General features: G+C 37.0%; 2 protein-coding genes and 1 non-coding gene across 4 annotated transcripts; all 3 read right to left on the bottom strand.

The window, feature by feature from the left end:
• Window positions 1–77: 77 nt before the first annotated feature.
• On the bottom strand, window positions 78–12,706 carry KELP (transcriptional coactivator p15 (PC4) family protein (KELP)). Of its 2 annotated transcripts, XR_016057376.1 has the most exons (4): window positions 12,111–12,544; window positions 11,701–11,822; window positions 1,418–1,523; window positions 78–468 (listed from the first exon to the last, which is right to left on the bottom strand). XR_016057376.1 is itself a non-coding variant. In XM_006852557.4 (3 exons), exons 1-3 carry the CDS (start codon window positions 12,393–12,395, stop codon window positions 374–376), a joined length of 486 nt encoding a protein of 161 aa, XP_006852619.1. In that variant the 5' UTR covers window positions 12,396–12,706; the 3' UTR covers window positions 78–373. The 2 variants fall into 2 exon arrangements, 1 of the variants encoding a protein (XP_006852619.1); XM_006852557.4 differs by lacking the exon at window positions 11,701–11,822 and having other exon boundaries at window positions 12,111–12,706.
• A 3,975-nt stretch (window positions 12,707–16,681) lies between these two features.
• LOC18442338 (uncharacterized) lies at window positions 16,682–22,590 on the bottom strand. The gene is made up of 3 exons (XM_006852558.4): window positions 22,202–22,590; window positions 17,585–17,875; window positions 16,682–17,085 (listed from the first exon to the last, which is right to left on the bottom strand). Exons 1-3 carry the CDS (start codon window positions 22,516–22,518, stop codon window positions 17,049–17,051), a joined length of 645 nt encoding a protein of 214 aa, XP_006852620.1. The 5' UTR covers window positions 22,519–22,590; the 3' UTR covers window positions 16,682–17,048.
• A 105-nt stretch (window positions 22,591–22,695) lies between these two features.
• On the bottom strand, window positions 22,696–22,767 carry TRNAQ-CUG (transfer RNA glutamine (anticodon CUG)). Its single transcript has one exon. It is a non-coding gene; the product is annotated as a tRNA-Gln (tRNA).
• Between the last annotated feature and the right edge of the window lie 378 nt (window positions 22,768–23,145).

Consider the following 23,145-nt stretch of genomic DNA (forward strand, 5'->3'; position numbering starts at 1 on the left):
GCACCTATTCCAAACTCCCCACTCTATATTTCCCGAAATGCATCCACCCGTTACAGCTAAATAAAAAGGTCGAGATATTTCGAAATGTTAGCTGCGGATCAATAATCCACTGATACATCGATGCAGGAGCTTCAAAACTCCGTTCATTACACTATCTTACAAAGCGAACTTGAATTGAAAGGGGCAAAAGTCAACTGCATCTTCCGACAAGAAAAAGGATAGGTCTAATAACTGATGTGTTTTGGATAGTTCACTCCTACATATTACTATGGCTATGGCATTTTGGGGTTCCACAGTTTGATGTTCAGGAACGCTCAAACTTACCATGATTATGGGTTTCTGGGGTTTTACAAGTGGGAATTATGGAAACACCTCAATTTAACCTGGACTGTAGCTTTTCAATGGCTTCTTCAATAGCGGGAACAGCATTCCTGAAAGCTTCCCACTGTTCAGTTGATAGACTTATTCCTGCATGTCAAAAACGAAAAGGAAAGAAGACGTGAAATCAAGGATTGCTGAAAATGATTCTAAAAAACACAATAAAGACAAATATGTGACCCAAAATTTCTTCCATTTCGGAGATTCACCCCCCCCCAAGATAACACCTTATTCAGAACCCAAACCTAGCGACCAACTTAAAAAGGAAAAAAGAAAATCATACACACTGTAAGTGCTTGAAAAACAACGGCTTTCTATCAAACTCAAAATGCAATTTTCTTGTTTGTTTGTTTGGAAAAACTCATCTGATGATTATAATGATTGACCCCAAAATTACATTAAAAAATTCCTCCTAAATAGGTCTTTTCCTGAGGGAATAATGTACAGTATGCCAGCTCTATATATAACAGGACCATGAAAATGTACAAGATTGGTGATAATTGGTCTTCAATTATTTTTTTTGTTTCTTTAAAAATACAAAAAATGCATATTTATTAAAAAATTCAGATGATCTTTTACAGCATGTTTGCCTTTGTATCTGAAACTATAATTTCATACTTGTTTGTTTTCACAACTGTAACTAATTTTTTATGTTTCATCAAAATATAGGTGATACACGTATAACTTCAATAAATAAAATGACCATGTAATTGAAATCTTCCACTCTCTTCTTATTTCATTCCGAGTTGATATCATGCCTTCAATTTTCCCTTTCTAATTATATTTCCAATAATAATCAAGGACACAAATATTAATCAAACTGCCATGCCATCAATTTATTCTAAGATATTGCATGCATCTAAATAATATTTTTGAGCAATACTATCCATTCTCCTATTCTTCTCCCATGTTTTTGTTTATGGACATGCTCACAACTAATACATTCAACATTAAACTCGGGAAGCACAAAAGATTCAATAATGAGGCCACCCACAAAAAGTAATTAGAGATTAATAATAGCATGAGCATGCGATTATACCTTTACTTGAAGGAAGCTCTTTCCCATCTTTTTCATAGTACTCCCTTATAGATACCAACGTCTTCCCTCTGAAATCCTGAATAGTGACCTTTCTCTTATTTGAGAGCTGCATGCAAAAACAAAGACAAGGTTTTTAAACAATGTTGCCAAATAGAAATACAAGGTCCTCTTGACTTCAATAAATACACCTCTAATGGAAATATAGCTTTATTGGCCTCCATATGCATTTAAAAGATCCTAATCAGGAAAAGTAAATGATTGACGACATGCTTTTAGAGCCAATTGGAGTCCTTGTGCAGGATAAAACCAATCAGAACTTTGTGTCTGGATTTCTCTTACAAATTTTAATGGTAATAGAGAAGAGAACTGATTTATCATTTTCACAAAAAACGTTTGACAAAATATTAAATGAACAAGGACCTTCTTGTGTCTGAAATATAAACCTGTACTCATGCATAGTAAGGCACGCTCACGGATTTATACCAAGATTATTGCTGAATGGGCAGTGACAACTTGTATTCTAAATAGGCTTTCAGCTTAGATTAAATCAGTTATTAGTAGTGTTATTCAAGTAAGATGATAAAAATTAAATACAACCATCTTCTGTAGTAGATCAATGGCGGAAGCTCTCCTCAGGTTGTAGGTATAGGCTGATTCTATATTCCTTTCTTTTCAAGCACAATCAGGACATTCGTGGCAGAGGTATGGGAGTTCAAAAAGCAATTAAGAAGGAATATTGCATTGCTTTTTAACCCAGCTAAATGTGTTTAGCCAAGACTAGTCAAACAATAATCTGAAGCAAGTTTATTGCAGAGTACATGGAAAGAAACCACTGAAGCACCCTTTATCAAAGGATACTTTCAATGGTTGGGAAAAAGCACGCCCAGAGGAAGGAAAAACTTACAAAAAAGAATTCCCTTTCGAAGGAGATTTAAAACAAAATATCTGGTGATTTGTAGAGTTCAGGCATCTCAATGACACAACATCCACTGATGGGCATTGGATGGCATCTCAACGACACAACATAAAAGCAAGTTTATTACTTGTACTTTGATCCCAGATACACATTAACCTTAAGAAAACATTGATACATTCATGACTACAAGGATCATTTAGAGCTCTCAGTAACACCGACCTAATACAGCATCAGGCTTCTCATATATCTTTGCGAAGTTGATTGTTCACCCCAGTTCCAAAACCCCCGTTACACCATGATGGGCATCTGAGTATGAAGGTCCAACCAGCAATATCAGCAACAGAATCAAGAGCAGCAAAAGTTAAAGTAGGTAACGGTAAAGGTAGAAGGTGTAGAAAGCTCAACAGCCTCTCTTGCAACATCACCTATGAGAAGGCCAGCCCTTCTCCAGGAACTAGTAATTCTTGCACTTTGCCTCGAAAAAGCAAGATCCCAGAGGCTCCCTTCAACCTATGAATGCCTCCAGTTCCATTCCCAAATGAAAGCTCTGATTGATGGAACATAAGGGGGTTGGCAACCATTCCAAGAAGCGCACCACCCTAGCTATTTCCCACCAATATCTCCCCAATTTTTTTATAACAATAGAAAACACACGCCATATGCTCTTTTGTTTGAGTCCGCAGATCTGAGGTAGGAGACCATGTTAGTGGGAGGTTCTTCCCCACCCAAGGGGTCTTCGGTGGTATTTGGGTTGTAAAGGATCCAATGATCTTAAACCTTTCCTCAACACAACTAGAATCTCATTCACTAACATCCTCCTTAACCAGAATTTCAAATTAGTTTATTTCAAAGTTCACAGCCATATGGACCAAATAGAACACTTATGGCCATTTGAGGACCAAATAGACCATTTCAAAGAGAAGCATTTTTTACCGACCCTGTTGAAGCTAATAGAGTAGTCTCCACAGGGTAGGAAGAGGAGTTCCCAGGGTTCAATATTTCCAATCACGTCCCTATCCTCTTCGACACCGACCCTGTTAATTGTGATCCTAAAGCTTCCTGGTTTTAAATAATGTCCTTCATGTACCAGAGTTGCACCATGTGATTCCTAGTCAATGGTCTGCCTTTGTGGCCTACAGTTGGGTGGGCTTTAGACTTTTGAAAAAGTTACATATGCTGAAGGTAACACTAAAGGATAGGAGTTGTAATCAGCAAGGCAACTTCTGGGGTAGGAAAAATATTGTAACTGTACGAAGTCAATGAACTTGACCTAGTAGAGGAAGCCAAAGATTTAACCTAAGTTGAAAGCGCTAAAAGAATAGAAACAAGAGACGAGTAACAATTCACCATTCAAGACGAAGAGACGTTTTGGTACTAAAGATCAAGAGTTCAATGGTCAAAAGGAGAAGATAGGAACACTGCTTTCTTCCATCAGACTACCAACTATCATATGAAAACAAATTCCACCAAGTCAAAACAGAAGTAGAACCTAGGGGCGGTGGTTTCCCCAACCCAAAAAAATAAAAAAAAAAGGTACAACCCACAGGTAGTGTTGAAAAACACAGTTTCGGCTGCCTAGCAGCCAGGTGGGTGCATAGTTTCCTAGGCGGGCCCAAACAGAGGAGAGGAGGATTTGGGCCCCAAGAATGTATTTGAGGGTTTGGGTTCGTCATCAAACTCCCCTAAATGAACTTATGTAACAAGTATTTACTAAAAAAATACAAAAGTACTCATTAAAAAAAGGGTGATTTGTGTGGTCATATTGTACTGTTTAAACTTGTACCTACATGAGTTTGAAACTTGGAATTGAATTGCTCAAACTTTAAAATATTGAAACCAGCCCGCCCAAAATTCATACAAAGGTGTATGGATCACTAAACAGTTACATAAACAATTTGTTATTACATGCAAATATGCCACAGTCAGGCCATGCTACAAAATCACATCAACCATCAAATATCAGAACAGAAAATCACATGAGTCAAAACTCAAAACAACAACTCAAAACAACACAACAGTTCTCATTAACTCAAGATTTTGAGTTTCATCAACACCACAATCACTACCAATAGGAAAACCACCATCTCCATCTCCAAGACCATCACCAGTTGCATCTGAATCAGATGATGATGTTGGCATCATCAGAGCCTACCTACCGCCCGCCAAAAAAAAAAAAAACCCAAAAACCCTCCAGAAAAAAAGAATAATCACTCTTCATCCACAATCTCCTTCGAATTCGCCCCCTCATCATCCTCCTCACTTACAGTCCTCATCCTTTTCCTTCTAGATTGAGATTGAGTGGCATGCACAGTGCTCAATGGTGCATTCCAGTGCCTCAAACTTGGCTCCAGCTCAAGCACTCTCTAGGAATATTGCGTCGTTTTTAGCATTGACCTCCCACTCGATGAAATCATCCATATGTCACACAAAATGGGGGGAGACTTGATGGAACTCCTAATAAAGCTCCTCCAACTTCTGATTACACTGAATGAAAACAATATCGTTCGGTCTCTTATGATCAAACTTGTTTCACTTCTTTGTATGCATCTATTGGGTCATGCATGAAAGCATGACTAGAACTTAGAAAAAAATAATATAAGTTAGGGGTAGGTAGTAGGAGACTACGTAAAATGGACAATGAGTCAGACTAAATTAAGAAATTACCATCTCAAAAGTTGTCCTCACAACAGATGAACTACTAGTCAAATTCAAAATTTGCAGAGCCCTTTTTGGAAATTGATTGGAGCTTTCATGTAGCCACATTGCACCAAAATAAATAGAGTATATAAGTGTATTTAGCAGTCAAGTTAGCACCAAGTAATCAAATCACAAATTCACAATGAGAAGTGTTGTACTTACCTGGACTGATTTTGGTACCCTATCTTATCGATATATATGTAACACATGACTCCTTTGAATATCTATACGTATCTTGCTCGATCACTTGGTCTTGGACTTTTGTATACTGGTTGAGTCTCATGTTGCACAAGGTGATGGCATACACGAAACAAACCTTGGTATCTATCTCATGATCTCCATAAAAATAAGAACAGTAAAGACTGTCCTGCAAGGCGGAGAGGACTCTGTGACTATATGTCCCACTTATCCTGTATAACTTTCCAAAAAGGAGAACATTTCTTTTCATCATAGCCGAAGTTTCACTTAGTATCTTCCTTGGCGACCTCTACTGCCCTGTAAATATGACCCATTAGTGGTTCCTTTTCACTATCCACCAGGTATAATATTTTCACCAACCAGTGGAAAACTTGGCGGGAGAAGGCAACCCCATTCCAAAAATGAAGTTGCAAAACAATGCGAAGAGACTATCTTCCCCTTTGTATGCCTAGACTACCTTCTTTTTGCCTATTCTTCAAAGACAAACATGGCCCAAGCTTGTCTTTCTAAGACAGTATAGACTGCAAAGACAAATATAAAGTAGCAGTAGGCTAGTGAGCCTATGCCAGCATTTCTCTCTCTCTCTCTCTCTCTCTCTCTCTATATATATATATATATATATATATATATATATATATATATATAAAGAGAGAGAGAGAGAGGATGGGATTAACCCCTAGCTCATATGAACATATGAGCCCAACGGCCCAGATTGAATCTTGGCCGATCTGACAATCACAGATGTCTGGTAGTGCTTGAATTTTATTTTATTTTCTACGCATCCAAATCACTTGAAATTTTAGGTGTGTGTTCTTCTCATCAAGACACATTTAATAAAAATATTAAAAAAATTATTTGTGAAATAAAAAATGACCAAAACACCAGCAAAACTTTTTGGGGGTATTTTGGTCAATTTATTTCATGTAAAATATTTTTTTGATATTTTTGGAAGATTCATCTATTTTTGATGAACACACGCCTAGAATTTCAAGTGATTTAGATTTGTAGAAAAATAAAATAAAATTCAAACACTACCAGACATCCGTGATCGTCAGATCGGCCCAGATTCAATTTGGGACATTGGGCTCATATATTTATATGAGCTAGTGGGCTAATCCCATCTTTTCCCATATACATATATATAAAGGGCTGTAAACCGGTGAAGGTCCCGGGAGGGGTGGGCTGGAAACGGACCTAACCTTTTGGTTTATGCACAAAGTGGCCATTCTCAGGACTCGAACCCTTGATGTTGCGCTGGCTACCCGAGCCTTTTAACGTCACACCAAGTGACGACCCCTTATATATACGGCCCTTATACACAGTGTGTCATTCATCCCATACTTACCCCATGCATCCTTGTGGGTCTTCAAGTTCTCATTTGTGAGCTCCACCTCTAGTAGCAGCTCGTTGAGCTCATCAAGTGTAGGAGCCTTCAACCCCGGGCCCAAACTGCCCCACTACTAGCTGTGAAGCTCTTCAAGCCAGTGGCATCAGAAGAAAGACATGCTTTGTACATTCATCAGGCATATGTACTGAGACACCCTACCTGGCTACCTCTATCTTCTTTCCTAAACTGATTCCCTATAGTATTCTGCCCCTTTTCTTGAACCACAGCAATAGGATGGAGGAAAGTAAGAATCTATAGGCCCCTTTGCCCAGGGCATCTGCTGCCCCAATGCTCTCCGCCAAGAACTAAAGCCCACGGCTTCCCCCACCTCAACATATCAATATTCTTTTTTCTTCTACTCCATACATATCCATGGGTCTTACAATATCTTTATATGCTTTCTACTTATCTTCTTTCTTCTTTTGGCCCGTGTCCAAATGGGCCAACATCTCTCTCGTAACTTCAAGAGGCACCTCTTTGCACAATTCTACATCCCCTCCTTTGATAATCAATAGTTTCATCATTTTATAAATGGCAGCATTATGATTCCCATAACAAAATCTACATTGCACCCTATTCCTATCACCTTCATTAGGCAATTTGCATTATTCCCAACTGGGTGAACTTGTCTATTGGGATTGGGATAAGACATTGTCACCTACTCAACAGGTAACCACCAAACCTCAAAATTGCATAAACCCACCAAAACTATCTTGAAGACAAATACTTCAAAGGCTAGGATGCAACAAATCAAACTCAAGTATTGAATAAAGGAACCCAACCTAGAAAATATTCGTAATTTGCAAAATCAAAACTAGAAAAATCATCAAATGAAAAATATCTAATAACCCAAATATTAAAAAAAAAATCATTATCGCCACACCAAATATTAAAAAGAAATCATGAGCAAAAAAAATAGCTTTATTGCCCATTTTCAATTTTAGGACAATTCTAGGACTAACAAATAAAAAAAGTCCTACGATGCATAAGCTTATTGATATTTTATTAAGAGATATAGCCCAATCTTAACAAAACGTCAATAAACTCAAACCCAAACCCACTCTTGAAGAAAACAACACAAAAAATACAAACTGATATTCAAAAAAATTGACACTCAATATTCCAAAATATCACCAAACTCTAAACCAAAATTAGTAATATGCTAACTTTTAGAAAGCCTAATCAAATTGCCTCGAATAAACGAGCTTTGATTGCCATAACACCTCTTTTACCAACCCTTCAAGTCACAAACAATTTGATTATTTCTTTTCCATTTCGCAAGAAATCAAAAGGTTCGAAAGCTTCTTCAATCTTCAATAAAACATAAAAAGTTTTTATTTTGATTCAGTCTCTCTCTATAAAACCCAAATAATTATGGTTTTCCCTTTTTTCCCCTTTTTTTTCTTTTGCTTTGGGAAAAAGAGAGGGGAGGGGGAAGAGGGGCTTCTAACACTACCCTAAAACCCTTTTCACCCCTTATAAGTAAGGATATGAAACCAAATGCCCCCACCAAGGGCCATTTCTGCCCTCGGCTAGGGGTCATCAAGGTATCCCCTGAGCTAAGAGGCTAGACTAAGCAGTCACCAAGAGCCTAGGCACCCTCCTTGGCCCAAAATGCAAGCATTTGTTGCTAGGCATACTTACGGTCCCCTGTACCATAATTATTGGAATCGGGAGTGAGGCCAGATCCCGGATAGGGATTGGGATTGGGACCACAAGATCAAGAGATGCACGAAGATCCATGGGATAGAAATCGAGATCCATATATTGTTCGAAGGATCATGATCCCAACACGAAGAGAGCACGCTCCAAATTGGTCTAGGATTGAATGATAAAGTATATAGGATCAAGGTCCATTCAGCTTATAGTCAAGGCTCCCTAGGAGCTATTAACTAGAGTACTCTAGCTTGAGAATGAAATCCCTTGAACAACATGATTATGTTTTTTCTGAATTCAAAAACCAAAGTATCGTTAAATGCAAAGAAGCCCATTTTAATATTTTTAATATTTTTGTAATCAATGGAGGGTGTTTCACAAGTTAGAAGTGAAATTGAAAAACCAAAATGAGGATTCAAATTTCGATAAGCATGAAAGAAGCTCTAGTATTTGATGACAATGTTGCTGATCTAGACACAACAACTTCACGCTCACAATGTAAATGAATTTTGAAATATGTTGGAGATCTTCAATACCAATGTCAAGGAAACATGATTCCATGTTGGTGGAGGCTCGACTCCACTTTACTCATGGACCCATCATTTGGAAGAGGGATCTGGATCCCATTAACCAGGGATCTAGGTCCCCAATGTTGTAGATTGAGATCCTTAATTCAAAAAAATCTGGAATAGTGATTCCTTGTCTCGAAACACAGGAACGAGCTTCCACAGCCGGAACGACCAACTTCTTGGGCGATCCTGGTAATTATGCCTCATACACCTAGGAGGTGAATCATAGGCCCTCGAAGACCTAGGTGGCAAACCGACCAAATTTTTCAACATTGCCAATGAGAACCACAAACAAATTAGTGTTGTTCTATTAAGCTACTTCCAAAAGTTATCTCCACCCGTTCTCAAAGTAGACTGAGTATTTCCAATCTCCCACTCCGCTCCTCCCCTAGAGATTAGGCTGATAGGTTAGAAGGCCTTTCTCGAAAGCAAAAATCTTGGGGCAGTGCAACTCTAAATCAAGGCAAGGCCCTACTCCTCAATGCTTTCTCGATTGCGCTCTTCCAAGCACTTTTCTCATCGTTCTTTCATAGGGGATCGTACATAAAGGGCTGGACTCCACCTCCACGGCATTGGTTCCTAAGCTAAGGGCTGAGGAACTCAATGTTTTTAGGCCCATAAGCCTACTTAGCAGCTCCTATAGAATTTTGTTTGAAATTTTGGCTTCACACGTAAGATATGTTTTAAACCATGTTATTTCCATCTTGCAAAGGGGCATTCCTCCAAGATACACATGCACACAATTGCTATCATGCCAGGCACTTGTAAAAGATTCTTAGCCTAGTCCATAAGTTAGTGGAGACGGTATGGACTAGTCATGCAAGCCTGGCCCATTCTACGCCAAGAACTAACTTGTATGGGTTTCGATGCAAAATAGAGGTCTTTGATCAAGGGATGCATTTCATCCCACAGTCCCTTGTCATTATGAACAGCTCCCATAGTGGTTAATCCCTAACTAATATCGGTCTCCAACAAGGAGACCCTCTCTCACCCTTACTGTCAGCCATAATGTGCAAGGTGCTCAATAAATATATTGCGAAACTCTTTAAGCACACTTTGCTTCAAGGATTCAAATTTTCGAAGCAAGGCTTATTTATTTCTCCCCTCCAGCATGCAATGACATGCGAATCTTTTGCAATGCCAACTCCTAATAAGTAGAAAATATTTGGCTGTTCCTCAGGCATTCTGTTTTTCCTTGATGTTCAAGGTAAATATGGCCAAAACCAAGTTGTTGGGTTGGCCTTTCCCTTGCATGCTTTTCCATCAGCCAAAAGTTTGGGTTATGGTATGGATACCCAAACCAGTTAGCACTTGTGCCTTCCTCCTTGCATAGTTAGGCCATGTAAAGTGCTATTGGATCTGTATTTGAGTGTTTTGAACGAAAGCTTGCAGCCTTCATGTGCTGTTACCCTTTCTCCGGTGGCAGGATCACCCCAATCAAAGCCCCCTTCTCTAACATCCCCATGTTCAAGAGTCCCTTCAGGATACTGATGTCCATTGTCAACCGGCTAAAGAGAGTTATGAGACTCTTTTTGTGGGGAAGGGGCATACTATTTGTAATCCAAAGAGAACTGGCAGCTGGGTATTAGGAAAATAAGAGACTGCAATATTGTGATCTTAGGTAAGTGGTGGCAGTGATTTACGAACCAAGTGGTTCATCACAAATATGGCTTGAATAGTTCAAGTTGGCTTCTCAAGGCCATAGCCAATGCGCATGAGTCAGGTCTTAGAAGGCAATTGTCTTGCCATACTAAGGTTTTATTTGCAAATATATAGGGCCAAATATGAATTAGATACTGCAAGGACCTGTGGGTGGGCGATTCCAGTTTGGAATCACTTTTCCAGATGATTCTTTATTGCTAATATCCATGATCCTTCAGTGTCTCAAACTATTATCTCAAATTTATCGCCAGGTTAAGGAGTAACCTATTGGACACAAATTTACCAGAGCTCCCAAGCTCTTTGGTAATTCCCCACACCCTTGGGAACTGAAATCCATTTTTAACCAAATTTCTGACACTACCAGGCCACTATATGTAGCTTTCAAGAACTCTTGGATAGAGGATAATGCAGCAGCAGGTACAACCTAGCAAAAGAGGGAGCCCTGACCCAAAATTTGGTAATCGTTACCTAAGCTAGCGCCTAGAAGAGACCTGTCTCCCTTCTTTGTTTTGCCATCTTTCCACTGAATAAACAGACTTTGATAATCAGACAATTCGACATAAGCTGCACATCATTTACAATTTTAACACAACATAGTCTAACTTCATCAAAAAATTCTTACAAAGCAGGCCAAATATTGTTGCATATACCAGAACTACTTGAAAGCCATGATAGCTATGGCATCAATCTTGGTATTACGCATCTCTTTCTAGGTTACTAAGAAAGATAGAGCATCTATTTGCAACTATCTGCATATCATAGCAACATAACCAAATTTTTTATAGATGTTATAAGTTAGAAACCATTTGTTTAACTATATAAAACGAACTCGATAGGTGCTAGATAATATAAAAAGAGGAAACGTCTTTTACTTTAATGCATTCTTTTTTGTAAAACAAGGACACGTGCTCCAAACCCATCTTATAAAAAAGAGTTTGACTTATATTCATCCTACCAAATAAAGCGCAGAGGAGTTTAGCTTACCCCAATAAAACTAAAAAACAGTTAATTCACTTTGTTGTACAAACAATAAACAAAGATATTTAGCAGAACCAAAGTCTAGAACAGCTAGAATGGATAAATTACCTTAAATATATTGAGAAATCTCCCTAGTAAAAAAGAGAAAAGAAGAAAAACATTGGAGAAATCCAGAACATGTGAGGAATAGAAAGAAGGAAAAAAATAAAATTCAACACACCGTGTGCGCATGCTAATTTTTATCTGACAAGAAATCTAATTTAGTTGTGCGACAAAACAATGAACTCAATCCATGTTGCTTAGAGCTTAATCCAATCTGACTAGAGTCGAATGTTGCACACCCTACAACAAGTGAGAGAAAGAAGAAATCTGAGTACTGATTAAGCAAAAACTCCAAAAAAATTCGAAAAGAGAACGGCAAAAAAAACAACAAAAAGGAAAACATCTTTCCAAGCAAAAAAACCACACAAAAAGAAGTTCAGTCCAGTTTTAAACAAACCAGTCTGGAAAGGGAAAAAAAAACACAAAAACAAAGAAAGAAAGATCAATTGTGAATAGTTTAAACAGACAGAGAGAGAGAGAGAGAGAGAGAGAGAAATAGAGAGAGAGGGGGTGCTTTTGTTGGATTACCCTGCAAATAATGGGGTCCCCATTAGCATCAAACTCTCTATTAGACGCGCAACTTTCGGTCTTACTGTCTCTCTCGTCTTCTTCTTGTTGTGCCTCTCTCTTGGAAGCAATAAAGGAGAGAACCACATTCTTCACAACTTTCTTGTAAGGGTTCCCAGAAAGGTCCATGCCAAGCTTCTCCCCTGCAAGTTTCCTCACCTTGAACTCTGTTATCTCAGCCATGTCTGCATCTCTCAACACCTCTGCAACCGTCTCCTCAATCTTCTTCTGAGTTTCCAAATCCATTGCAAAGACCCAATCCAAAAATAATGAGAAGAAAGGGACCCAGATTAGTATTATTTCCTGCGAAATATTTCTACAGAGAGAGAGAGAAGAGCCTCTGAGTGACAAACCCTATGCACCGCACCATAAAGAGTTGTATAATAACGCAACAATAGGCACGTGTTATGGACGGTCCTAATAACGCAGTAATAGGCACGTGTTATGGACGACTGTATGTTTCGGTAAGAACAAAAGAGAAAAAATACGTGAAAGATCGCACAGGGCAGGGAATCGTCTTTTCTATCTAAATTCACGTAACCACGTATGTGTACCCAGTACATATTGGATGAAGTGTCAATGGGGCTTAAGCTTTTTTTTTTATTTTATTTTTTTTTCTTTTTTTTTATTTTAATGTTAGATATGAAACTTAAAGATGCTAGTGAAACTTAAATGTTGTGCCTCTACCATATTGACCGACCCAAGCTCGATTCCTATGACGCCTAGGCCTTAAGAAAACAAAATAACGCTTTACGTCATATCCTTGTTCTAAAAATATATTCGATTATAGAAATTTTATCTATTTTCAATACAGAAAATAAAATTTAAAACTAAAAAAAGTAACAGATTTTACAAATAATTGAACACTCATTTTTAAGGCGAAATGGATAGTAGCCCTATCAAAATAAGTAAAATCTCACCTCAGAACTCATCAAAAATTACAATACATAAACATTAGGGGTCGTGAAAAGAAAAGGATTTTAAGCTCTAAAAATAGTGAATATTGTAATCAATTATCTAGATTGTCCATTTCATCCTAAAAATAAGTGTTCATAGATCCACAGGATCTATACTATTTTTAAGTTTCAAACTTTATTGTCTATGTTGGAAATTGATTGTAGAGCCATTATGGAGATTTTCATTACTGAAAGTGTTTTCTAGATGAGGATTTGAGATGAAGCTTTATTTTGTTTTCATAAAGCCTAGGACTAATCGAAACTTTATCCCTATAAAAAAGGGAAAATTTTATATAGAGCCGATGCTCTAAACAATCAAAATTGAGCCTACCTCAAATTTTTCAGTAGAAGTGGTTGTTTTGATGCCTAAATATCTTCAAATTGATTATCTCGACATCAAGATTCTTCGAAATGAGAAAAAAAATGGATTTCAAGTTTTTGGAAATCATATATTTTGTAACGCATTTTGGACCGTCAATTTTCAAGACTTTCAAGTTTTCATAGATCTGTATTTTTTAAGCTTTAAACTTTATAAATAAATATGAAAATATATTCTAAATCTATCACAAATATTTCCACTATTGAAATCACATTTCTCGACACTATTTGAAGGTAGGCTCTAATTTGATTGTTTAGAGCCTAGGCTCTATACAAACCGTATCCTATAAAAAATGGGTGAAAATATATACGGAAAATTGTTTGATAAGGCTGCAGCCTCTCAAAATAACTAATGCCTCATTTCATAACTCATTGAAAATTGCAATGCAAGCATTAAAAAACCTTTAAATTAGTTATCATAAGTTGAATATTATGGTTGTGAAAAGAAAAAAAAAGATTTCAAGTACTAAAAATAGTGTATATTGTAACAGATTATCAAGACTGTCCATTTCACCCTAAAAATGAGTGTTCAATTATCCGCAAGATTTGTAACTTTTTTTAGTTTCAAAATTTATTGCCCGTGTTGAAAATTCATAAAATTTCCATTGCCGAATGTACTTTCGGGACAAGGATTTGATGTGAGGCTTTATTTTGTTTTCTTAAAGCCTAGGCTTCATAGGAATTGGGATTGAGTCAAGACGGTAGATGCTGGCTTTTCATGGCACAACATCTCTTAGTTCCATTCCTATGTAACCTTGTCAAAAAAAAAGCCTAGGCTTCATAGAAACTTCATCCCTTAAACATGGTTAAAGTTTATATAGAGCCGAGGCTCTAAACAATCCAATTAAAACCTACCTCAAAAATTTCACTAGAAGATGTTATTTTGATGCCCAAATATCCTCAAATTGATCATCTATTTGCATGGACATAAGAAAAAAGTAGGTTTCAAGTTTTGGAAATAGTGTATTTGTAATGCATTTTTTTACCATCAATTTTCAAGTTTTCATAAATCTCTCGATCTACACTATTTTTGAAGCTTTAAACTTTATAAATACAATGAAAATATATTTTGAGTCTATCAAAAATATTTCCAATATGTAAACCACATTACTTGACACTATTTGAAGGTAGGCTCTAATTTGATTGTTTAGAGCCTAGGCTCTATACAAACTGCACCCTTTAAACATAGGGAAAATATCTCTTTATCCCCTATTTTTTACTATTATATCTCAAGAGTCCCAAGGATTGAACTCTCCATCTTTTATATCTTACAACCCCTAGACCTCTTTGACCATTAATTTTTTATCCAAAGAAACACTAAAATGACATTCTCTCCGATTTTTTTTCTCTCTTTCAAATCGCCGTCTCCCTCTCAACTCCATCTCTCTTTTTAAATCCCAAAGTTGTAGAGAAGTTATCCTCTCTACATCGTCTCTCTCATCTCTCTCTTCAGAAAAAGTTATGTCTAACCAATATAGCCAGTTTTATACTTTGATATGTCTTTACAAAGAGAGTCGATGTAGAGAGGGGAGATAATTTTTAAAGAGAGAGGAGAGAGACGATGTAGTGAAGGTAACTTCTCTATAATTTTGGGTTTTAAAGAGAGATGGAGTTGAAGGAGAGACGGTGAATTGAGAGAGAATGCCAACAGAAAAGAAAAAAATTTGGAAAGGGTGTCATTTTAGTGTTTTTTTGGATCAAAAGTTCACGGTCACAGAGTCCAGGAGGTTGGAAGATAGAAAATATGGAGCTTTTTGCTTACAAGTGATATTTTTATTCCTTAAGTCTCATGACATATAAAAGTAAAAAATAAGAGATAAAGAGATATTTTCCCTTAAATATATAAGGTGTGTGATTTTAATTATTGGTACAACTCCACATTCAAGATTGATAATGGTGCTGGGGTCGTGGTGGTAGTTGCATGAAATCTCTGCCGATCCACCCAAAAAATACCCTACATCCAAGCGTAGGAGGTAAAGACTACTCCATTAAAAACGGGTGCTACGCCACAATATTTTAGCCTTCTTGAGCACCATGCCCTAGACAATCTAAAGTACCACAATGGGTTTTGTTGAGGACCCGAACTTGACATCGAACCATAAAAGTGTTCGGTTCTTATTGACTTAGCAATTTGACTGGTCATCAGACTTGGTTAAAACAAAGAAAAAAGACCAAAACCCTAACATTTTTTAAAAGAATCACAAATACACCTCTAAGATTGAGTTTCTCATAATGTCCTTTTTAACTGAAGTTAACACACTCCAAACTGCTAAATGTTGAGTTTGGATTACACTATAATTTGCTTAGCAAAATTTCAGATTAATAATTCTAAAAATGATCAGTACGCTATAATTATTCAAATGCTTCATTAGTAATTGTGGGAATGCAACTGCTGATCTCTCCACTATGAAAGACACATATACACGTGCACACACCGACTCGAATATGCACACACCGACTCAAATATGCACACATCAACACACGCGCACGCACACACAGGTGAGTTTGGTTGCAATGAATAACTTGCAGCATCAAATTGCTTACTGGCATATGGACACAGCACCTTTTACGTAGTTTTGTAGATAACAGCCCAACACCTAACACCGATGTTGGTCCAGCGTATAAAGATGTGCTATCCACGACTCATAATCATCCAAATGCACCCATAAAGTAAGGCACCAAATGGCGTTTTGGCTCTAAAAAAAGTTCATTTCCTATTTATATTTGAAGAATTTTAAAATTCCAAGTGCATTTTCACTTGTTGCAAACTGAAGAGCATACAGAAGTGTCATGGTCCTTTCCCTAATTGTTGATTCTAAACGGTTAATCTAATAAGTGTATCAACATGAGAAATCGAGAAGAATGATTTCCATAAGTATCTGATATAGGAACAAATGTTAAATCCCCAAGCTCCTCTTTCACATAGTACTTGCACAATATTTTTAATAAGAGTCAGGAATATAGGATTTTATTGTATATGCCATGCACTTCCTCGGAGCTCATTGATCATATTAGGTGCTGCACATACATGCACACACATAAACACGGGATTTTTTCATCCCCATAATAAATGCTATAATACTTTTGATAAGGGGACTCTAAATAAGTTCTACTGCAACAAAATAGACTGCCAAAATTAAATAACATTCAACATTACAGCACATAAAAACCTTAATGGAGCAACAACAATGTCACAACTTTCTTTTCCTCTACAATCCAAAATAGCTTATTTATGGGTAATAAACAATGTCGAATTTCAAAGATGATTTGTCTTTTTACCAATCTCCTCATAGTGAAACTTGACTATCTTGTGTTGAACTTTGCAATTCAGATAATCATATGCACAAGGTTCCAGCTTGTTCGCCAAGTGGCATGGAGCTCCCGGCTCATGGTTTTGATAAAAAACCATGCTTACATTCCAAAATGAAAATCATATTCGAAAATGGAAAAAGGAAAAGTGCATTCAAGCACATCAGATTTCCAAAATGCGTGGCATGCATATGTAGAGTAGTAACAATACAAGGTGTACAAAAATAAAGTAATGATACAAGAGCTCTGAGGCATTTCAACTCCTGAATCTCCTTGCGCTTGGCTTCTTTTTGCTGTAAGAAAAATCAAAATATTAGAAAGTAACAATACTATATGCATGTGCCCTTAGTGACAGTTGTATGAATGCAAAACACGTACAAACACCCATTATTACGCAATTACTTATGCACATGTATGCGTTTAGGGCTGATAACTTAAAAGAGTCCTCCATCCTTAATATAAGGAATCTCGGGCAATGTTTATAGATACGCACAGGTTGCATGCAAAAACACAATTCTTTGGCTTCATCAAGTTTGGTTTTTGCAACAACAAACTAAAAAGTAAGTCGTACATAGATGTGTAACATAAATACATAGCTCATACCCATGCAACATATAAACATACTACTAATGTTATACATCTATGTCAAATACAAACATGATGCTAGATCCATTAAGCTACCCACAATCTCGTAGTATCAAACTCCACAACTGACGCATAAATTTCCTTCTAAAAATTTCTTTCTGCAGAATAAAAGCTAAAGCAGTAAAATAAGAAATTGCATGATTTTACCTTGATTGAACTTCGTGTTTAGTTCTATTGGCATTTCCACGCTCATCTCTACGAAAAGCAACCTCATCCATGCTTTGACCTTGGCGCCTGTACCCACCACCCGATGCCACCTCATCCATGCTTTGACCTTGGCGCCTGTACCTACCACCCGATGCCACAAAACCAGGGCAAGGCCTGTAAGCCTTGATGGGCCACCACCCAAAACCAGGAACAGTGGCTATTCCACCTTGAATCCTCCCTTCACCATTGCATCCCCTCTCTATTTCTTCTCTACCACAACCCTTGCAACCCCTGAAAAACCAGACACTTTTCATATAACTAAGAAGAGAGGCATTCTCCTATCGTTGAAACCCATATGAAATTTACTTATTGGGGTATGCTGAAAAACTCACTAGGAATACAAAAGTTCCAATTCTTCTCTGAAATCAAGGTCTATTACAACCGTGATATGTACGAAGAAAAGAATTCCTATTTCATTTACTGTGTAAGAAAGCTATGTTGTCCTACTCCACATAATTTAGCATACTACTCCACATAATTTAGCATAGGTAAACTTCCTATGTGTGTCTCAACTTCATTGTATGGAAAGAGCGGATTTTCAAGCTATACTCTGATGATGGCCGATATGTTTGAAGTCCATCCAGCCCAAACTTCTTGCTTATGGAGTCTCTTCAGTGCCACATGCATACTAATGCATTAGTACTGTCCCACAGTCTCATTATGAAATTGACACTCCATACAGGACTTATGCTTCTCTCACAAGGAGTGTAATAGATCCAAATATTCGAAAAGGAAACTAGACATACCACATTTTGGTGCAAACTAACAAATCAACCCAACATGAATCTAATAATAACCTAATACATAGAAAGGAAAAACATGCAAGCACACACTCAAAATTACTAGATTTTCGTAAACAAGAAACAAGATGGATGATACTCAACAAATATATTAAAAAGCTATAAACGTATGATTCAAAGGAGTGAAAGTTTACAAATATAATCAAAATCATTACCTTTTCTCAAGAAAAATCCATCATCAAAAGATCAGGATATGTCCAAAAACATACTTTCTTTCTTGTGAGATTATTTTTATTTTTTACGAGAAAATAAATGCATACTACAATGCAAATATCATTTTATAAGAAAAATGTAAATTGGAACTTTATGAAAAGCATATAGAGAACAAATACTTATAGAAACCTGATGCTAATCGGATATTTTTCTCCTTGTTTTCTAAACTTCCAATATTTTTCTTCTATTTTAAATTTCAATTTTTTTGGAAAACCTCCCAAGAAAATTACCCACACCATAGATTCCCTAGAACAAGCTTCATCACTATGAATAGCACATAGTAACACAAAAGCAACCGTTTATTTCATTACAACCCAAAAGTTAAAATCAGTGTTAAGAAAGGACCTCAATAAGGACTTGATAGCATCCCCAAACCTGAGTCAGGTCTGACAGACTCCGCTGAGTCCAAACAAAAATACAACAATATATTAGGAATACGCCAGAATTGGTAGGTTCACATAGGTTTGGTTCCAAAACTCAGCAGACCACGGAATCTAAGAAACTCAGGCAAGTTCAAGTCACTTGCCCTGGTTGGACTGTTGAGCTTTCATTCACTAATTAAAATCCATAAGAATGTTACAGTGAAGTCCACGTTTCACAGGACTCGCTAGCTTCTTTTCTAAATAGAATTACAGGTTACCAATTTACAGGAATTTGGATTCAAGGAATTCATGTGCTTTCTTATGAAGATAACGAAACTACCCTAAAACTTGTGAAAATAAAAATGCTATTTAAACCTAATAGAAAAGGGAAGGATTGCAAGTAAGAGTTTTTGTCCTTTTCTTTTTTGTATTTTCAGTTTTTCTATTATTTATAATTCATATTGAATTATTGATATCAAAATTCCTAAGGATTTTCCTTCTTTTGTTTAATTTTATAGATTTTTATTGTTTTTGCATAGTTTTCAATATTTTTTCAATTTTTTTGTATTTTTGTATTTTATATGTTTTATTTATTTTACTGGTCTGGCCATGAATCGATCCGATTCGACTAGATCGGTGCCCTTATCAGTTCAGCCACAGTCTCATCGTAACAGCATTGGTGAAAATGTATGGTCAAAAGCCAATTATTAATTTCAATGAAATATTTTCTCTTGTTGTGCGCATGACCATTATTAGAGTTGTTTTAGCATGGTAGTGGTTATTGATTTAGAATTGCAACAATTAGATGTGAGAAATGGTTTCTTGTATGGTAACTTAAAAGATGAACTGTTTATGACCCAACTTGAGGATTTTATTGAAGAAGATAAGGAGAATTTGGTTTGTAGGCTTAAATCATTACATGGTTCAAGGAGGAACTTAGGTAGCAATAAAAATACTTTGATTCTTTCATATTGAGCTTCAATGTTTACTAGAAGAATATTTTGATAGAAGATGATCCCAAAAATGTAGTTTCATGGGCATCGGGTTCATTTGAGGTCCCATAGAGACTCAAACTCATCTTCAACCAAATCCAATCTATAACCAGTCAGTTGTTTGCCTCTTTCGAACGCATGTGGTAAGAGGTCAACAAGATAACATACAGATCACAAACAGGGGAGCCAAGGCCTTGCAGATGGTTATCCATAAAGACCATAGGCTTGAGTAATTTAGACCTAAGGTACCAGATTTTGGTTCCTGATGGTTGTTCTGCTGTAATCCCAATGCAATCCCCCCCTCTTCTTACCCATCTGTTGTTTTTGTCATCCACCCCTTTCCTCTCCCTCCACCTCTTTTCAGCTCAGAAGCCTAAGCCATCAAGGTTTATGTCTCAAGATGGGGTGTAAAGAATACCCATTTTTGTACATGACACTCTTTGTATGCACAGGTCTCTCTTCTTTCTCTTTTATTCTAATCATATGATTAGTTGTAAACAAAAGAGCTCGGTCCAATTTTGTAAAAAAACAGCATTTTGATTATCAAAACAAAGAAAAATCTGGTTAACTCAAAAAAATTTGTGCGAATAAGGCTTTGTGGCACTTCAACAATCAAAATGCTAGACTAGTTAACCCGTTTTCTATGCACATGAAGTTGTCTTTGAAACACTTAGCACTGATGTAAAGAAGACATATGTCTCGAGGGCCATATTCATCAACCGTAGGAAGTTTCATGTTTGTTATGGTTAGCATCATATTTGATATAGAAGAAGCAATGAAGGTTGTGAGTATACAAATGGAAAATCCTGGCCCTGTCAATAGATTGTTGGGAAGTGGATCCGTCATTCTTTGAAGGGAACTTGTTATGCCAGTGATGGATTTGAAAGTTGTTGGCTATGTTGACGTAGAAGGTAGAACTTAGCAATGACTTGGATAAATGAAGATTGAAGGTCTACTACTGTGTATGCTTTGTTTATTTGGTAGGTGGTGCAATTAAGCAATTGTCAAGGTTGCAGTCTGTCATGTGGTTTTGTCTTCTAAAAAAGCCAAGTATATGTCACTCGCTCATGCATCTAAAGAAGCAATTTGGTTAAACAAGTTAGTTCATTGGTTTTAGTAAGGAATCAAATATTCCATGATAAGAATAAACATATTGCTGTCCAACATTGTTTGTGATGTGATACAAGATGGAAACCTTTTACTTCATAAAATTAATTCTAAAGACAACCCAACAGATATTGTTGACTAAGGCCATTGGGAAGGCAACAAGTTCACTTGGTGCAAAACAATTTTGGGGCTTGAAAGTTACTTAATAGTTTCGTAACTGATCAGCAACAATTTCTTGAAGCAAATTAACTAGACTCGAAGCATCCCTTCAAGTGGGAGATTGTTATGGTGAAGTCCATGTTTCATAGGACTCACTATTTTCTTTCTAAGTAATATAGGTTTCCTACAGTATAAGGACCTAGGTGTAAACCAAAGGCAGGCATGTGCTTTCCACTGAAGATAAAGATTCCCTATCCTAAACCTAATAGAAAAGGGAAGGGCTGCACGAACTCGGTTCCCTCTTTGAACTTCTCTACATAAAGGTTGTCACAGGGAGAGAAACCATGTGTGTAATAAGAGAGAAGTTATAACAGAGAAAGGGACAATTTTCTTTTAACCTTTTTGGGAGCGTTTCTAGAGCAAAAACATCCATTTTAGGGCTTGTGAGAGAGAGCTTATAGCCTCGTGTGCTATCCATGTTTGCAATGTATTTTTCTTGGTGGAGAGAGGACCTGCTGCTCCATGAATGTCAACAATCGCCGAACCACGTAATCTCTGTTGTTTGATTTTTCTTTTGCAAAAATTTTCTGGTTTTTCACCTCTCCAAAGAATACAAGAAAAAGAAAAGCTAAGAAGCATTGCCCTTTTAACAGTTCTACTTGCAACAAGAAACAACAGGATACCTATAGCTCTTGCAAGAGAAATATTTAATGAAATGAAACACAGTGAAAGCAAGTGCTGTTTTTGACATCTGCTAAATCCACAGTTATATGAATAACATTGATAGGATAGCAAAACACATAACGGTCATGACAAATGGGAACTAAATTTTGTTTCAGATAGTTACAAAACTGATGATTGTGCTTTCTCTGTGACTCCATGAAGGGAGAACATTGACAAAGGAAGAGAGAAAGAGAGAGGTACCTCAAGCTGGCATTACTAGTACCTTGAATCTCGTCTTCCTCCTCGCCGAGAAACCCATCTTCGGAAACAAGGGGTAAAGGAGATATCTCTTCTGGCCCAGTCTCAGGTACTTCAAGAGAAGCAGAGCAACAAACAGAGTGAGAAATGGAGGAGACTGAGTGAGAAAAGGAGGAGGAACACGAAGTAAGGGTTGGAGGTGGTGTGTCTCCGGGGAGAGAGAGGTTGGAAGGTCCTCCCCGTGAGCAATGGCCTTTTTGAGGCCCAAGGAAGAGAGAGAAAGAGTGGTGGGAAATTTCAAAAGGGGTTGTTGTTGCCATGGATGACTAGAGAGAGAGAGAAGGGATAATCGCAGTGTGGCTCCAAGTGAATGATTCTATTTGATAATGGAAATTTGAAACATTTGTTTTTTTTTTATTATTATTATTTCTGGCGATGGAATAATCTCTCAGTCTTCCAACAAAAATGTTTAAAATGGAAAAAATAAAAATAAATGAAGGTTCCACCGAGATTTGAACTCGGGTTACTGGATTCAGAGTCCAATGTCCTGACCACTAGACCATGGAACCATTTGATGCTTATCATCTCTAAAAAATGTTATTTAACTTTATCATTTTGTAACTCAACAAGGAAATCAAATTAACCAGGTCTAAATGTCAAACTTGCTAGAGAAATTAGTTAAATGAAGGAGCTAGTTAGATGTTTTAGTCTCCTTTAGTCGAGGCATTTTATTTTCCTGTGGCTTCCTTGAGGTTCCAATCGCACAGACTGATTGTTTGACAAGAAATGGAGCCATGGGGAAGTCTTCAAACATTTCTGGAGTCGATTTTTTATTGTTTGATCTTGATTGGATGGATAACTATACATATAATGTTATGAGTCGATTTTTTATTGTTTGATATTGGTTGGATAGCTTAAAGTATTTCCCCGTAATTATAAAAATATAT

The sequence above is a fragment of the Amborella trichopoda genome, chromosome 1, assembly GCF_054954075.1.
Source record: "Amborella trichopoda isolate Santa Cruz 75 chromosome 1, AtrichopodaSantaCruz75HAP2 v2.0, whole genome shotgun sequence".
NCBI lineage: Eukaryota > Viridiplantae > Streptophyta > Magnoliopsida > Amborellales > Amborellaceae > Amborella > Amborella trichopoda.